The sequence below is a fragment of the Spea bombifrons genome, chromosome 1 (assembly GCF_027358695.1).
Source record: "Spea bombifrons isolate aSpeBom1 chromosome 1, aSpeBom1.2.pri, whole genome shotgun sequence".
Lineage (NCBI taxonomy): Eukaryota > Metazoa > Chordata > Amphibia > Anura > Pelobatidae > Spea > Spea bombifrons.
This window is the reverse complement of record NC_071087.1, coordinates 128,098,294-128,116,913: the sequence shown is the minus strand read 5'-3', so window position 1 is coordinate 128,116,913 and position 18,620 is coordinate 128,098,294. Positions and strand designations below refer to the sequence as shown.

At 39.8% G+C, this 18,620-nt stretch overlaps 1 protein-coding gene across 1 annotated transcript in view; it reads left to right on the top strand.

The window, feature by feature from the left end:
* KSR2 (kinase suppressor of ras 2) overlaps positions 1–18,620 on the top strand; it is a 156,440-nt gene that overhangs the window by 8,163 nt on the left and 129,657 nt on the right. Inside the window, exon 2 of the mRNA XM_053473343.1 lies at positions 17,416–17,556. Coding sequence (XP_053329318.1) covers positions 17,416–17,556 — 141 coding nt within the window. The remainder of the gene's footprint in view (positions 1–17,415; positions 17,557–18,620) is intronic.

Sequence of the window (18,620 nt, the reverse complement as noted above, 5' to 3'; positions counted from 1 at the left end):
GAGGTGTAGCAGGCAGAGAAAGCGGTGTTTCCTAGAAATGTTGCTGAACCTGAAAATAGCTTTGGCTTCGTCTAGTTGTTTTAAACGTTTTATGGCATTTTAAAAATCAATTGAATGCAAATGCAAGCCTCTCAGAGGCTGTTTACATGTAAATTAAAATAATTAATCGTATGAATAATTAAACATAATTCAAGCAATACTTTTGGAGACTACCAAGCAGCACAGTGTAAATTCATAGTGCCAAGGTGAAATGGCTCATCTGGCAAGCTTACTGTGGTACCAAGACACAGTAGTGGCGATACGTGTTTTTCTCTTGAGAGGTTTAAGGACACAGCTTTATCACTGAGAACTAGAAGGTCACTGTAGCTTAATTTATAGCTCCGTAACTTAACTTTTAAGAGAAAATTAATCCTAGTACTTTTACAAGCACTTTGGTTCTGAAATGGACTCCATAGCAAGAAAGTATGAAATGCCATTCAACAACTTTGTTAATAAATTTTTTTTTAGCAAAAAGTAACTCAGTAGAAGAGCAGACTGAGTGTGAGAACAATTTTCCAACTTCTGATCCCTCTCCTGTTTTTATACATGTAAGGGATAGCCATATGGATATCCTAAATATAAGACAAGCAGGATTGCTGTCAAATTATATGTTTCTTCCTTTTTTCATTTGCGTTATCTCTCTTTCTTTATGTCTCTTACACTCTTTTTGTTGTTTCTCTCCTTTAACCTTCCTACTATATGTTTTTTTTAATTAGATGTTTTACCAAAAAATATCTTTTTTGTCTTGGTGCAGTATTTATTTCATGCCCGCCTCTTAACTAAAACACATGCACAATCTAACGTGCAATCTTGTTTTAGGACCCACTCACTCTAACATCATACGCTTACATACAAACAACATGCAACATGCAACATGCAACTCTACCACCATGAAGCAACACACTCATACTAACACCAACTATTTACACAAACATGCTGCCATGACTGCAGGTTCCGAGTCTCTGTGCACGGACAGGTTCGGGATCAGAACCCTGGATGGGGGAGGCGTAGATGCACCAGGATGTGCCATCTACAAGAACAGGACTGACAGACTGGGGAGACTGGCAGGCGGCAGCAGACGGACTGGGGAAACGTGCAGATGGAAGTGGAGTCTGGGGACACATGCTGATGGCAGCAGAGTCTAGGAACACTGGCAGTGGAGTCTGAGGTGACTGACAGACAGCAGCAGAGTCAGGAGAGACTGTCAGAAGGCAGCAGAGTTAGGGAAGCGGTGAACTGGCGACAGGGTCATGGGTGGCCAAGGCTCATTGATGGACGTTTTGGGCAAAGGCAGGCCCGTGTTGTCATCTTCCAACAGACAAGCTACTGTAGCTCAAATTGCTGAAAAAGTTAATGTTGATTCTGATAGAAATGTGTCTACTGACACGTATGGTGTCTACTCTCACCCTGTGATTTAGCTGGACTGTAAGCTGCACTTACACATTAATGCTCAAACACACACACATGTACACATCCATGCCCACATCTATACATATATATATATATATGCAAACACATATACGTTTATCCCACCTCCCGTCCCCGCTCCTGCAGCTTTCTTTTTTGCTGCTGGCGCACACTGTACGAGCAGCCTCGGTTTCACCGCTGGGTCACGTGAACCCGATACATTCCTGTCTCCTTGTGCCGGTTCAAAATAGTTAGAAAGGGTCCTCCTGACCTGGATCGGTGTGGTCCAGGTTGGAAGGGCCCTTTCTAAGCAATTTTGAACTGGTACAAGGACACAGGAAGAAGGGGTCTTAGTTGTAGTTACGCCAGTGTGTACGGCTAATCTTGAGACTGGTTGGCTGCTTGAAGTAGCCAATCAGTGGCAGGAAAGTGCTCCAGTTGAAATCAATAAGAGTGCTGTCCATGGGCACAAAGCTTCAGACCTCTATTGCAGTTTGTATGAAGCCATTGTGAGCTGGTTATTTAGGAAATGCTGGTGGGCGTCCCGCACCCTCCAACACTCCTCCAACAGCCTCCTCCCACACACAGGTGTCCAAAACTGTTGCGGGCTATGTCACTGTGAAGATTTTTTTTTTGTGGTGTGACCGAACCGGTTCTCTCCCCTGTTACAATTACATTTACAACTTGATAGACTTGTAATGATGTTCATTGATTGAAATAAAAGTTTTAGGCAGAAAAAATTCTGTAGTTTAAAAATTATTTAAAAATTAAAATGTTAATAGTTTACTTTCATCATATAGCATCAAATCTTCTATGTATACCTTCACACAGATTTTTAAGGAGCTCGACAGGTAGGTTGTGCCAAACATCTTGGAGAATTAACTCGATTAGAGGATTGGGGAGAGGGCGTCACCAGACACGCTGCCATATTGCCCAGTGATGTTCTTTCCCCTTACTGGATGATTGGGGAGAGCACATCACCGCAGGTACTGCCATTTTAGCAGAAGTCCCTGCCAGGTTAGTGAAGGAGAGTGTGAGAGTGAATGTGGGCACCAGGGTAACGAATTTTGTTCCCAAATGAAAAATGCCCCCACATTTTCGGCCTGAACCGATATGCAGGGAACTAAATTAATTGCTGAAAAACAAATAGGTCACATATTAACCGAAAAATTAATCTGAAGCTTTTTTGGCCCATTTGCAAATTTCTATTGTATACATATGTGCAGGGCCAATATAAGGAGCTCTCCAGTGACCCGTTCATTAACAGAAATGTACATAGAACAAGGGGACATCTTCTGAGACTGGAAGAGTGAAGATTTTATAGACAACAAAGGAAGGAATTATTTACAGTTAGGACAATAAAGGTATGTAATTCACTGGCAAGAGAGGTGGTGCTATCAAATACAATAGATGCCTTCAAAAAGGGTCTGGATATTTTTTTTTTTGAAAAGCAGACCATCAAGGGCAATAAATAATATAATAAACATTAATATTTTAGAGCTTCTTGATCCAAGAAAAAATTTGCGTTTTGGAAGGAGGGGTAGAAGGGTTGAACTTGATGGACTTACGTTACTATGTTATTGTACTTTTTGTTACTTTTTGTTACTTGTGCAATGTACTCATCGTCTTATGTATTGCAAAGATTTAGAAACAAGGATGACCATTTTTAATCCTAGTTTTTTTTTATTACTTCCTTTTAGATATTTGTAGTGAAATGTTTTCTCCTGTTGTGGTGCCGTATGTGAACTGTTATGGGCCTTAAATAATTAGCAAAATTTGAACTGGCAACCCATGGGTACCTTGAAACATGATAAATAATCTTCTATATATAAGAAAATATTACTCAACATATATAAACAAATCCACAACTCAATACTGTCACAAGCTATTTATAAGAAAGATTCTTAAAAATACAGTGATGATATCCCCCTCCCCCATTTTGATCTGCATCTCATAAATATGTGTCGGTTACCAGCCATGAACCTTGTGTGATGCCGGTATTGTAATATTAGCTACAAAGACATCTGCTTTGTGTCTGGAAAACAAGCAAACACTGTATTCACATTGATAATTCAGCTCTTTCACTAGCCTACAGGGACTTGTTGTCATGTCTCGACAATGTGGTTAACATCAATTTCTAATGAATTAACAATTTAGATAAGGTTTAGCAGCACCCCAATCAGAAGTGATCAATTAGTAATTACCATTCTTTTTCTAAAAATACAGAAATGTAAGAATTGGAGTGGGAAAGTAGAATTCAGAGCTCCCCAGCACAAAAGGACACAGATAACATAAGCTAGAGAGGCTACCTTGTGATCCACTCTTTATAACATGAGTTTTCTTTATGTCATATCGTCATATTTGAATTTATGCCTGGTGGAAATGCATTGACCCTGTTTAATTCAATATCTCCACCTCCTGTACATGGAATGAGGGACAAAAAAGTCTTTATTAGAGACAACCCCCTGTCTTTTCGATAAGAAAGACTGTAAGAGAGAAGATCAGCAATAGACGGGAGGAATACTTTTTAGAATGACGAAGAAATGGGGCAAGGAGCAGATAGAATCAAACAGAATGTTGGTAAGCTCAGTATCAGCCCCTTGGGGTTCAAAGCACAGTCACTAATGCCAAAAACCAGATGTCGCACTTGGATGCAAATCTCTAGCTCTCAGGAATCTCTGTTTAGAAGGGTCATCCCTTTATTGGATCCAAATCATTCCTCCCTTATTTTCGCTCCTGATATTCCTCTTTTCTAAGAGCTCAGAATGCGTGTTGGACACTATGATATATCCATACCCAGCAAACATTTGGGTCTGCTAGAAAAGAGGGATTTGGGGGCAGAGGGATTTAGGTGTCAAAGAGGGACTCTGTCCCAAATAGGGTCAATTGGCAGGTTTGAAGTTCTGTACAACAGTATGAGTTTATAAGCTGTTCAGATTTTGATGGCAAGGGAATAACCATCCAAACACAATATTGTTTGATTTTTTGTTACGCAGACAGCAGAGAATTCAGCAGCTTCAAAGACAGCCAGACAGATAACAAAATATTGTTTCTAGCCTGCAACCTTAAACAGAAGAGAAGGTTAAAAGTTTAGTCTATACATACAGATAATACTTAGACTTGCAGAATGATTCTGTGCGGTCTGGGTGACATGTCATGGGGGAATTCCCTTTACTAGCTACAGAAATTCCCACGCCTACCAAGGTCTCAAGTGAAAAAGTAGACTGTTTTACTACTTATAAAGTAAAACGCTGCTACACAAAAAAACCCACCATGCAATAGTTGATTATGTAATGGAGCTTGTGTTTATTTCATATTGCTTGCTGTTCTTTGTCGCTTTTTTGCCCATTGAAATCATTGGTAAGATGCCTTTTGTCAGACTGACCTGCATGGGCACGAGCCGTTGAAACAGCTGACTGTAGTTGTAACACAGTGCAGTATACCTCTCAACAGTCTTGATTTTAGCAGGCCATGATTTTGGGCACTGTCCAACTTTACTGAGTAGCTGCCCCATTGCCCCGCCTTTTCGGTCATTGAGGAGCGTGGACCGGGCTGGGAGATCTTCCGACCTTTCCGTGGCAGGCCCAGGGAAATGAAAAAGCAATGGAGGATTGTGCTGTTGCTATATACAGGCCTTGTTTGCGGCTCTCAAATTCCCCCCTTATGATATAAGTGTCACATTAAATAAGATGGGAAGGTGGGCAGATGGGTTAAAAATATAAAGCCATATGCGTTCCTCCCATACATTTCAAATTGCCACAGAGGGAAGTTTTGATTTAAGTGGTGAGGTTAGAGCTTTGTACAGGTTGGGTGGAAAAATGTACTCCCAAAACAGGGAGTGTCGCTCCTAAAGATAAGATGCGAACCATTTGTTTTTTAGTTTTAGTTTTGCAGCATTTACTGGGTGATTTTACTTTTTATTATTGGACACTTCATTTGTACATATAATCATCAATTCCAGGTATTACCATTCTTTTCCAAATGTGCCATGGTTTTTAGGCAACATTGTATACTAGGAATTTGCTTTTTTGGCCAACTTAACTGATCAAATAAAAAATGCCAAATGACAGTATTGTGTTTTTATTTTTGAAAATATTTAGATACACTAGACTTTTAAAAGCAAAACTTTTAGCTATTCTATCTATTTATCGGACCTTTGAAAATTCATTACCACTGTAAGTGGTTAGAGCAGACTAGTGATTTAAAGACTGCTGGGACAAAGATTTTAATCTACTGCATTGCTTTGCTTACCTAATACTTATCACCTGGTAACTAAGTTATCGTATGTGTTACTGTCCAACTGATTGAGTTCTTTCATCTAGCTAACAGATTTCTTACAAGAGTGCTAACTCTTCTTTTGTTTGACCTCCTGTATTTGGAAATCTGAAACAAGAAATGAGTTCTGCCTGTACTTGCAAATTCAGCTTTGTCAAACATGTGCTAAGTGTTGGACTTACATAATGCTAAGTGTCATGCCGTGTTGTCACCCTGTAGAAGGTCAAAGCGGATTGCCTGCTGTGTTTTCCTTACATAATGTATGTTTGTGATCTTTCATCAATATGGTATTGGCAGAATTTACTGCAGAACTACTTGTTTGACTTATTAAACAGAGAATGTGGAGAAGGAATAATTAGAGCTTTGATGTGACGCTCACATATTCTGGCAACTGAAAAATTGAGCCTGACGTTGGATTACATTTTTCACAAATTGTGGGTTTTTGATATTGATGAGGCAAAGACTACCTAACTGAAGTTTTTTTTAATTCTTTTTAATCATTTTAGGTAAAAAAAAACAGTCCAGAAAAAAATTGTAGTGAGTTTATGGAAATATATAACTTTTTTTTAGTTTCAGGACTGTCAGTACAAACAAAATGCAAAAGTCAATGATCGTTTCAAGAAGTCGTGGTAGGTGGCACACGATCCAAACCATTAACTAGCCTATGGTCGTAGCGCAGGAGACAGATCGAGTAGTCCAGCCAGTGATCAAAAGCTGGGAGGTCACACAAGGTCCTGGGGGTTTTTGGGGTAACCAGAAAATAAGCCCAAGGTCAAGAAAGTCAAGATAATTATTCCAATGAATTTATAAGCTAAGCAGTCTTAGAAAAAGCTGAGGATTTAACTAGTTGACGTTCCTTTGGATGTACAATTGCATCCTAAAAGAAGTAGCCAAAACAACCATCTGGACATAACTGTATTATTTTGAATAAGCAAGGTCATCTCCCTGCTGATACATAGGGAATCAGGCTGGTGATAACAGGAGATTGAGACATTCGTTTTCAGACAACAAATTTCATTTCCTCCTTTTTTTGCACAGAAGAAATTAGGAGGGCTGTTTTTTTTCAGAAACGAAATTCGTTGCCATTCACTCACTCCTGGTCACACTCTTTCTCATTCTCTTGCACACTCTCTCAGTGTCTCCCTAACTTCTTCATGTTGCCACAGCTCCCATTCTCCTCATTTTCTTCCATTTCTCTGTTTATTCTTAGGTGATCTGCTGCATTAACCTGGCCTCTTGGAGCACTTCCACATCAAGGCAGGGCCTCTGTGTGCACCACAGGGACAACCTCTCTACTAATTGGAGTTTGTGGTGTGCTCCAAGGCTCCGCTCTGTTGCAGAAGTGCTCCAGGAGGACTGAGTAATGCTGCGGATCACCGGGAGAAGTGGATTACTGGAAAAGAAAGAATAATGAACATGTGGCAAACAGGAAGAAAAAAGAAGCAGAGCTTTGGAAAAGGAGACAGATAAGGTACAGAGACATTGAGAGAAAGTGGGAGAAGGTGACAGAGAACGACTGTGAAAAACAAAATTTATACTGAAATTTGGAGCTTTCAGCTTCGTTTTTGTTTGTTTTCCTAGTGACTCCTCCTCGTTTTTGGACATTCGTACCAATTAATGATATTGGCAAATTTAGTTTAGCTTAATTGCAACATTTCTAGCACATTAATAATTATTTCAGGTAATGGTTTTAAAACCACTTTAACTGGGGTGATGCAGAATTCTAGGTGTTGTATACCAGATTGTTTGTGAACTGATTCTGGTACATTTACTTTTCATGTTTACCAGGTCAGGTAATGCTTTTCAATGTCTCTCTACTTTATGTGGTCTACAGCCTATGCTCTGCGCCATTACTGCCAGCTCGCTGTGACTGAAAGAATGACAATTTCCTGCAGACTTTTTTTCAGAACTTCACAGATTCTTAGAGTTTTTTTTCTCACAGCTTGTGATATGCTTTCTGTATGTAACACTGGCAAAAATATTCTTATTTTTATTGATATAGCCGGTGATCTAATCTGTGTCTCATTTTGCTTTGAATGAAATGCCACTATTAGCTACTTGGCTTGAGCAACAGCTATGAGTCAACAATATTTTCTTTATTGTTATGTTATGCATATGGCTGGCCATTTTCTAGACCAGTTATAATCACTGCCATACCTGGGAACTCTTCAGGAAGCCCTGCTTACCCAAGTAAGTTTCTTACCAAGAATGTGACCATGTCTACTACCTGCCCATGATCCACCTACTCCTTACACATTTTCCTCTGTTCCCCACCTAGTTCTCGCCTGGGACTAGCCACACCCTGCACACATGTGCAAATTGTCCCACCTCTACACAAAGCCATTCCTTACATGAAAGCTCTTGGTAGCCTATGCTGGGATGTTCCCATTTATTCATGTGCCCGGTGAAGTGGTGAGACAGTCAGATACAACATAACTGAGGTCCAACGTATCACATATGTCTATCGCTGCTCTTAAAGGTACAATAATGACAATAACTTTTTTATGCATCAGTTAGACAGGCAATGAAGCATCACTTAAGCTTTTCATTGAGCTATAAAGGCAGTGTTTCAATTAAAATCACTGATCGTTCACTTTCCCAGGTTTCTGCTGTCTGCTTCCTTGGTGTACTGCGCATGTGTTCATGTGCTCCCGGTGCTTTCATCCATAGCATCAGGGTTTAGGATTGAACCAGTATGAAAATGGTGAAGCCAACTTGCCTTCAAAGTGTTTCACACAACTCTCTGCAGAGTTTAGTGTGTTGTTGTTAGATAACAATGTTTATCATGTTTGTGCAGCCTGGAATGGGTTACTTGCATTTCATTCTACAGTCCAATGTAATTACCAATTAAAAGGGGTCCACCTGCTATCATTGGAATTAATCAATATACAATTAACAATTATACCAAGTGTAAGACTAAAGTGATGGCTGCTTATGTTTTATAACACTTTTAAGCAATTAGATTTACAAGATCTACGCCTGTGAGTTTGGCCCACACAAGGCTCAATATCCAGTGTACTATTCAGTAAATAGGGAGTTTGGAGGCAAGTTCTGGATTTCAAGTCTCTTATATCACCCTGGGGACCCTGTCCAGTGCATACTTTATGAGTGTACAGCTCTCACATTGAAGGAAAGTGGATTTATTTTTAAGCAAAACATAAGAGTCTTATTTTTTTCGTTTGCTTTCTTCTGAATCAACACAATCAACAAGTTATTGAGAAGGTTGGTCTTGATGGATTGTGCAGTCCATATACAGTATGCAGGGCCAATAAGGTCAGTGTTCCCCTATTGACATAGTTGTGTCCCATGGCTGTATATGACAGAACATGCTCAGTAGAGGTGAATGAGAGTAGCAAAAGCTAGTCATGTGTATGCCAAACAATGATATTTCCTAACATACATAAAGTTGACAGCCATTTATGTGACGTAAATAGGAGTGCTACTAACATTGCCCAAAAGATTTATATCCTAAAAGTTCCTGGCTTTAGATTTAAATCAGCCAGAAGTCTCATTCTCTAACTCCTATAACTAAACAATGTATGCTAGTTAACATACAGTAAAATTAATTAGCATCCATGCCAAATGGATCCCATCATGAATTAAAAAATAAAAATACATTTTTTGGAGCCCTGACTGTTCTTCTAAAAACTTGTAGCTGTAGTGTTGAAGAATGATAGATCTGAATTTGGCATTCTGAATAGGGTCATGAATAATCTAAATCTTTGGGTGCATGAAACACAAATATGCTTGACGAGACCTGGAGGTTCACCTGTTATACCATATAGTCTTGCTTTTTTTAAGTCCTCACAGCTCTAGCTGAATGATCAGAGCACCAAGCTTATTAGCACATGGAATCAGTCGTTACGTTCCCCTGTGTGTGCTGCTTTGTAAAATGATATAGTACTGTAATCATTTGGAAGTGGGAAGAACAAAAGTAAAGGGCCACTAGGGGATTGCGGGATGTTGTGTGGCTTTCAGAGGCAGGAGATTATTACATGTACTTAAATGTTTCTTACCATTTTAAAGGGCAGTGACCAACCAGTTTGTCAAGCATCTTGTACAGTGTTGAGAAGTGGGACATGTAGTTTTCAGTGCAAATGTCTTCTTCACAGCATTGAATCTGAGAGAGTGTATAAACACTTCCATAAAGAGGTCACATGGAATAATATGAGCTTGATATTGCTCATTAGGACATTTTCACTGTTCTGCTCATACCCTTCAGCCAGGGTGGCCATGTGTCCTGGGTTGCCCACACTAGTCCCACATTCTGGGGATCTGCCCCGCATTCAAGGCAAGCCAATTCCAAGACAATGAGATGATTGTATGAGAAGCGTGAGAGAGAGTGGGGTATTATGGAGTGAGTATGTTTTAGTGTAAGTGTGTGAAAGGGAGTGTTTATGTTACAGTAAGCGGGCTAGTGTAAGTGTGTGCATGTGTGATAGTGTGTGTACATTTTGCGCTAGTGTGCAAGTTAGTTACGGGGGGTTGGGGTTATGAGGCTCTCTTAGCTGTAGGCCAGAATGTGCCAGCCCTCTTTTGAGCAAAACACACAGAACACAAAGATTTTAAGATACCTAATGTATGCGATCATACATACATCAGGCGTAGTGTTGTAATAGTTAATGAGCTTCACAAGGGACTCTACTACATCATGTTACATAGTTTACTTTTGTTTATTAGGAAGAGCTGGATAGATGTGCTTTATAAATATGTGTGTATACTTCTCTTGTCTGTATTAAAGATATTGTATTTGTGTATGTCTCTGTTGTCTCCACAAGACTCTAGTATTTTTGCCTGTACTATAGGAATTAGGCCATTTTGCATCTATTCCAAAAGGCCCCCACCCCTGCCATATGTGGATGAGCAGCTTGTTTAGGTTGAAACAAGAAACACAAGTCCCTCAAGTTCAACCTTGATGTTGATCCTGAAAAGTCAAGAGAACAAGACATTGGAATGATTTCAAAATTGCCACAAAAAAGGGAAAAAATGGCTTTGTGCCGCTGGCTGTAAAGACCTCCATCTTATTTGTACTGTTGTTCTTAAGGAACCCAAGTGGAATCTTGCCATGGGTCCCTAAGGTAATCCAGGTCCCAGGGCAGCTGTCCCATTTGCCCCACATTAAAGATAGCCCTGATTATAATATATATTTTAAGAAAAATATTCCTAAAATTTGTAGTGTGTTTTCCATAGTGATGTAGGTGCACAGTATTTAAGAATAAGAAAACCTGTGCATAACCTGAACTCTGATATGCACCTTGTTATGCAAAACCATGGTCCATGGAGTCTAAATTGGGACAACTGTGTTTGAGCCGTGTGGCTATAGGAGTGAGGCTAGAGGCAGAAGCGAGTGGGGCCAGCAGCGTGACTACCGGTCTACCTTACCCAACATGCATCTTAGCAGTACTCAGCTGCAAAGCCTCCCAAAGTTGGCTCCCATGGCTGATCCAGGGAAATCAGAAGATCAACTCATGATCCCCACTTCCTTCAAAAGTGGGACTATGCTTGAAAGTCCGGACTGTCCCGTGAATACTGGAGATATGAAATAATGATGTCCGTATCATTAACATGAATCCATTTTCTCTGACGATGTGCTAAGCTTACCAATGTGTATAGCTTCCCAAGCATGTACACAGGAAGGCCTCTGCCTCTTATTAGTTTTATCATCTATTTTTGGGGCGATTTTGTTTGTATAAAACACATTCATCCTTTAGGTGCCCTAAAATAGCAGTTGTAAGTTTTCTTTGGAAGGCTTTACAAAAAATACAATTATTATTATTATATAATTATTCAGTACTACTGGTGATAAAGGCCTGATAGAACATGTAAATGTTAGCTTCAGCAGAATGCTGGGTAATATATAATTCAAAATCCAGAAAATTCCGCTCACACCTATCAAAAAAATTACGCATAGGTAGCCAATAAGGGTCCTCAGCTAAGCATAAATATGCAGAGCATACCAATTAGTTTGCTTTTACAAATTGCTCCCATTGGCATTAAAACTGAAGTCAGTATTAAGAAAAGACAATAATCAATGGAGCATTTTTGTGTGCCTTTGTTGTTTCATTGATCTGCATAACTAAACGTTGCATTTCAAATATTTGGTCCTCTTCAGGTATTGCGATCCTGGCGAGACGTATGTTGTAGGTGTTACGAAATTTAGTAATTTATTTATATAAAATTACATGATGGCCACAAATCTTTATTTGAGTCTACTGTATATCTGGTTGAAAGTGCCACTGGCAAGTGAAAGATCTAATTAGGAACAGATCCACTGACTAGACCATTATTAACTTGCAGTTACATCGAATAAGCAAATTCTGAAAGTATAGAGAACCTTGCTGGAACCAAATTAAACACTTTTCATTTTCACATTAGGATCAGTTGTGTTTAGAGAAATTTGCATGTAAGGCAATATTAATATTTAAGACGGAACCTTTATTTATCTATTAATTACCTGTCTGGTGATCAAACAGTTAACCACAAGTTGTTGGCCATGAAACAAGTTCTGTTTTCAGCTTTTGTGTTTACACAGTGTTTAGCGACTGCGTCAAACCTCTCATATTGGAAAAATCAGCAACATGGGTACTTTAACGGCTCATATATTCTCCGATAAACTATCACTGACCTTTGGCCGGCAAATCAATCTTGGTGTTTTTCAAGTTTGTAGAAGCAAAATTAGGCTAGATGGCGGAACCACACGTTTAACCTCTAGACTGCTAGGGATGCGGATAATTTGGCAAATAGAATCGTCAAAAGGAAAAAAAAAAGGTTAACCGTAACACAAAAAAACATGGAATAATAAAAACAAAATCCAATAGGGATCCTCGCAAACACATCACACTGGGGATTTGAGGCTGACGTACATTTCAGGTGAGCATTGTCATATTGCTGTCTCTTATGGGAATGACAATTACGAAGTGAGTAAGTAAGGTAAAAATATAAAATAAAGTAAAAATATTAGGGATATATTTTAATTTATGGAGACAAAGTGTAACCTTTGGATCCTGTCAACTTGGAAATATATAACATGTCCAATATCATCTGCCTTTGTGTGAAAGCAGAGAAAAGATTTACATTTTCACACTGTGTGTCCAATGAGCTAATCAGCCATCGTCGCTCATAGTTTTGATAATGGTATGGATCTAATAAGTGTGAAAAAAGGCTGCAACAGGAAAACTACAATTTCATTTCATTGAATCTATTAACTCGAAAATGACACAAAAGCATTGATTTAGAACGGCGCTGCAAACAAAAATGTACAGGACTGTGATTGTATAAATTATTTGTTAGGCAAATATTTTTCCTGGATGCCAATGCCGAAAGTAGATCTGTAAAAATGTATTATTAATATTATTTATTTATACCGCGCCAACAATTAATGCAGCACTTCTTACAGTGCATGCATTCAATGGGTATGACAAAACTAAAATTGACAGACTAAGACAGACAGATAAATCAGGTAAACAGGGCCCTGCTCATAAGCTTACACTTTTCATCATGAGAAGCATTTTGTATTAATATTTGTCTGGCTTTCAAACAATAAAACTTGATAAATCCAAAGTAGCCACATCGCATTGAGGACAAAAATACATAGAAAGCTTGGTTGATCTATTTATACGAATCATTATTTATGGCCATACATTGTAACTTCCCAGCGAAGGGTATCCAGAGGTTATCCTCTTGTGGGAGAGTGGCCTTATGAAGTGGCAGGGATAACCAGAACCTAGGGGCAGGATTAGTTGCAAGAGTCCCAGAAAGTCTTTAGTGGGCATGGGGTAGCCAAAAAGAAACTAACCCAGAGAAGCAGGGCTTTTGGAGTTTTTTTCACGCAAGGTACATTTCAACTCCCTGATATCTCTATGCATTATCAAGGGCAAACCTTAATGAGTTTATTCTGCAAGAAGTGGTGTGTCGGCCCTTTATAATGCACAGCTAAATCGCGGAGCAGCGTTTTAAAAAACCTCCCACATTATCTATGCATTATGCAAATATTCAACTCTTCTGCAAACTCCCTCTCTAGTGAATAGACCCCAGAATCCCTCAATAAGTGTACAGACCTGGGTGATACATTGTAATACATTTCTTGAGGAGTGAGGACACTAGGTAAACTGGTTCAAATGCTCCTCCTCTGGTAAGTCTGGCTTGGGTTTTGGTTCACCGAACGGTATGTATTCACACTGAGGTCACAGAGGTTATTTCTCTGAACCACCACCGTGTGACTGAAGAAATGCTTTCCTGCATTACATTCTTTAATCTCATTTCAGACTGGCCTAGCATTTATCGTACTTTCAGTTACTCTTCCTCCATGTGTTTAGTTTAACCTCTTCATGTATTTGAAAGTCCACCATCACTTCAACAAGCTACACCTGTTGAGATCTATTAGCGTTCCATGATCGTTTATCTTCTGTAAGCCATACACCATTTTAGTAGCCATTGTTTGGAGTTTGGCTTCATCGGACAACCCTGTGGTTTTACTCTCTTAGTTAATGTGCGCCAGTGTGTTGGTGTACGGGTACCATAGCTAAGATTATTTTCATGTCAGTGGAAAATGGTTTGTCTTAAATACATTGTTAGAAGTGTAACACTTTTATGGCAGAATAAATTGTTTAATATGAAGGATGAGCCACACAAAAAGCAAAACTGGGAAAACTCACAGGCTTAAGAATACCCTACAGGCTCCACAGAGAAGTCTGGCAGCAGAAAAGTAGTACGATGCCCCTTTGATATAAAAGAACAATACAGATGTTTCAGCTGGAAAATCAGCATTTTCATTCTTGTTCTAGACAATACATAAAAGAGTGAACATTCTTACTAAATAAAATATAACAAAAAACCTAAAAGTACCTTTTTATAAAACAGACTATTTCAGTTATGTTTGATCGACTGTAGTTTTCTAACGGTTGAGAGAACAATCATTTAAGGGGCGTTTTTAAGTAGATCTGTTACCCATTTGTCTCCTACAGTTGCTTTCAAAAACTTCCAAAATTGATTTAGATTTTGTTTCCAAATACATGACTTGGGCACAGTATATCCCATGCAGCTCGACAAATATAATACATCTTAAGAAAAACACTGGAAAGCGTAAGGCCACAGTGCTTTATTACTGTGACAAATTAGAATAAAACAAAATTATTACTTATGCATATAACATGTTCTTAAAAAACAAACCTGCCAAAATCTTGAAAAGTAAATGACAGCCAGATAACACGGGATAGGGTATACTAGCATACATCTAAACCGTAGCAAACATATAAATGGAACAACATTCTCCAGGGATATCCCGCCAAATACCAACAGTATCAGTTGGGTCAGAACAACCTACCCATATCAAAACCCCTGCGGAGTAAAACCAGAGCTTAATCTTGGTGTAACAACCAAGTAAAACTTTGTATCTCCATAAAACGTCTGCTGGTAACGAATGTAACAAGGGAGGAAGGGCGGAGAGCTCTATTAAACTCTGTTGGTGAAGGTTGCTTCTGGCCCAAATGGTGGGAAAACTAGCCTATAAATAGCTTCCCATGACCCCTGCCAATAAGGCCCTTTATACATTAACCTTATCCTGCTTATTGCCAATACCGGCCCAGTCATGCAGCCCGTTCCCTTAATGTTCAGGGCTTACTTGTAGTTTTAGACATAATAAAGCAATGAATTGTAAGGTTTGCCCTAAGCCATTGTTTGGCAAATTATGCATAATTATTCAGTTTCTTGTCCTGACCTCACTCATCTTTTTGAACCAGCCATCAACTTTCTTTAAGGGGTTTACAATGCTTGGGAAATTGACACATCCGCTTAAATTGTCTGCTCCACAATCAATTCATACATATGGCCCACTATGTTTAATAACATTAGGTGACAGTAACTGCATGGATTCTGCATTGTTTAAGCACACTCCCTATGAATCGTGTTGTGGCAGCTTATATAAGGAATCTTCTTTTCTAAACTCAACACTAGACGGAATTATACAAGATAACTAGAACATGAGAAAAAAGGCAAGTAGACACAAAGTCTCAGTGCTGCCATCTGCTGATCGGATTGTGGATAGGATGGTAGCTGCTAGCAAAAACACTGTTAAATTTCATCTAAATGCTGCATGGATGTGTGAGGAAAGTAATTCAACTGCTTTTAGGGTACAATACAAAAAATGTAAAAATATAATAGATTAGGCACCGTGCTTTTTGTTTCAGCCATGTTATAGCATAACAAGTGCCAGCATATGCACAGTACAAATGTTTTAGTAAAAAGCGTAAAATTCTTCTAAACACAACATACAGAAAATTATTTTTCATTCTCTTAAGCTGAATGAATGTTTTAGGCAAAGGGTCGCTTTTAATTAGTTGCCATTTTTCATGGTTCACCAGCACCACCTTGTGTACAAAGTAAAAATATACATTTTTGAGCTGTTCTTGCGTTCTTTTCTGTTCCAAATACCGTATTTGCTCAATTATAAGACGAGGTTTTTTCCAGAGCTAATGCTCTGAAAAATACCCCTCGTTTTATAATCCTCAACTAGGTATGACTATGAGACTAAGATCCAGATCTCCCGCAGCGATGCAGGGGACCTGGATCCTCCTGCCCCCCGCCTCCACTTACCGGTACTTCTGAGTCCCCGGTGCTTAGTCCGGACAGCGTGTAGAGCTCTACGCGATTTGTGTAGAGCTCTATGCGATTTGCGTGCACAACTTCCGCTGCAGCCGGGAGGAGGTGTGCTTAGCAGCGGGGGTTGTCTGTGTCAGAGATCAGAGTTCCCCATGACTACGCACCGGAGACTCAGAAACTCCGGTAAGTTTGGAGGAGGGAGGGGGAGGGAGTGTTAAATGGGGGGCATAAGGCATTTCTGGAGGCAGAGTGCTCTGTGAAATGCCTTTTAACCCCCTTAATGCCACTCTGCCTCCAGAAATGCCTTTTAACCCTCTATACACCACTCTGCCTCCTGAAATGCCTTATACCTCCCTATATGCCACTCTGCCCCATAATATGCCTTTTAACTCCCTAAATGCCCGAGTAGCATATAGGGGTATAAGGCAATTCTGGAGCAGAGTGGCACATAGGGGGTCAAAAAGGCATATCATGGGGCACAGTGGCATTTAGGGGGTATAAGGCATTTCTGGAGCAGAGTGGCAAGCCAGGGGGCAGATGTGCATAACGGGGGGGGGGCAGGTTGGGAAAAAAAGGAAATAAAAACAAAATATTTTTCTCAATCATAGCTTTTATTAAAAAAAATTGTTCACATAGTTTACATGAATTAACATTTACTGGTAAAACTTTTTTCCTATAGGGTCATCTTATATTCAGGCTTTTTCTTTTTTTCATAAATTAATATTCAGATTTTGGGGGGTCGTCTTAAAATCGAGCAAATACGGAAATGCTTTATGTCTATGCTTTGTAACTCTGTGCAGAAAGTTTAAAAAGTTATGTTAAACACATATTATGTGGAACACAGTTACCTTTGGTAGAATCTGGTTTATTTAGCTTTGATTGTCCAATCACAGACCTTCAAATCAGAGTCAGATATCATGATCCATGAGTGACAGACCCTTTTTGCTTGATATTCATTACAAATGACTGTGTCTGTATAGTTACTGGTGCCATTAATACAATGTTACAGAGGAAAGTGTCTGCGTATGGATTACAGAACATGAAATTTACAGTTCTGTATGTTTCCCAAGCCATTGATTGTTTTCTTTTTCCTTCCAGAGCAAGTTGGTGAAATACTTCAGCCGCCAGCTGTCTTGCAAGAGGAAGGTGGCTTTGCAGGAACGTAATGCTGAACTGGAAGGATTTCCACAGCTTATGCATTGGTTTAGGATCGTCAGCATCCGCAAGGAAGTGACAGAGGTAAAGAAAAGATGTCTGATCTAACTAAACATATAGAGGGAATTAAACAAGATAAGCAGTTGTACTGACATAGCAGAAGGTTCAAGCATTAAGAGTGACAAGGTCCAATTCTGAATCTATAGCTCCTCAATGAAAAGATCCAGAACTTATAACTAACACATTTAATTTAGGAAATAAAATGTGTATATATATATATATATATATATATATATATTTAGGAAACAAAGTGTATATATATATATATATTAAATGTGTTAGTTATATATTTATATATACACTTAATTTCATAAATTAAATGTGTTAGATATAAGTTCTGGATATCTTTTCATTGAGGGGCTATAATATATATATATACCATATTGGCTCGGATATAGGCCGCACCCGAATATAGGCCGCACCCTAAAAGTTAGGTGCTTTTCTAAGGAAAAATGTTTCTTAGTAAAAAAAAAAAAGTAGAATAGATCTGCTGCCACTCTGCACTCCCCCCACCCCCGAGATATGCTGCCACTCTGCCCCCCCCGAGTTATGCTGCCACTCTGCCCTCCACCCGATATATATACTGCCACTCTGCACTCCAACCGATATATACTGCCACTCTGCCCCCCCCCAAGATACGCTGCCACTCTGCCCCCAAGATGTGCCCCCCCACAACTTACCAAAGAAGACTCCCGTGTGTCTTGCAGGGCCGACAGGGTACACCTACGCAATACGCGTAGACAACTTCCGGTGCCGGCACTTCCGCCGGCACGGGAGATTGTCTCAGCGCATCGTGTAGACGTTCACCGGCTGTGGCGATGCGCGTAAACACGACCTCCGCTGCCGGCACGTCTGCACGATGTGCTTTAACAATCTCCCTAGCCGGGACTCCCACCCCCGTGGGAATTCCTGGCAAGGGAGATTGTTAAAGCACATCGTGCAGACGTGCCGGCAGCGGAGGTCGTTCACGCTCATCGCTGCTGCCGGTGAACATCTGCCTAGACTCCCCCTGTGGAAAGTGCCGACAGGGGAGGCTGTCAGAGCGCATCGGAGAGTAGGATGCAGGTCCCCTGCACCGCTGCGGGGGA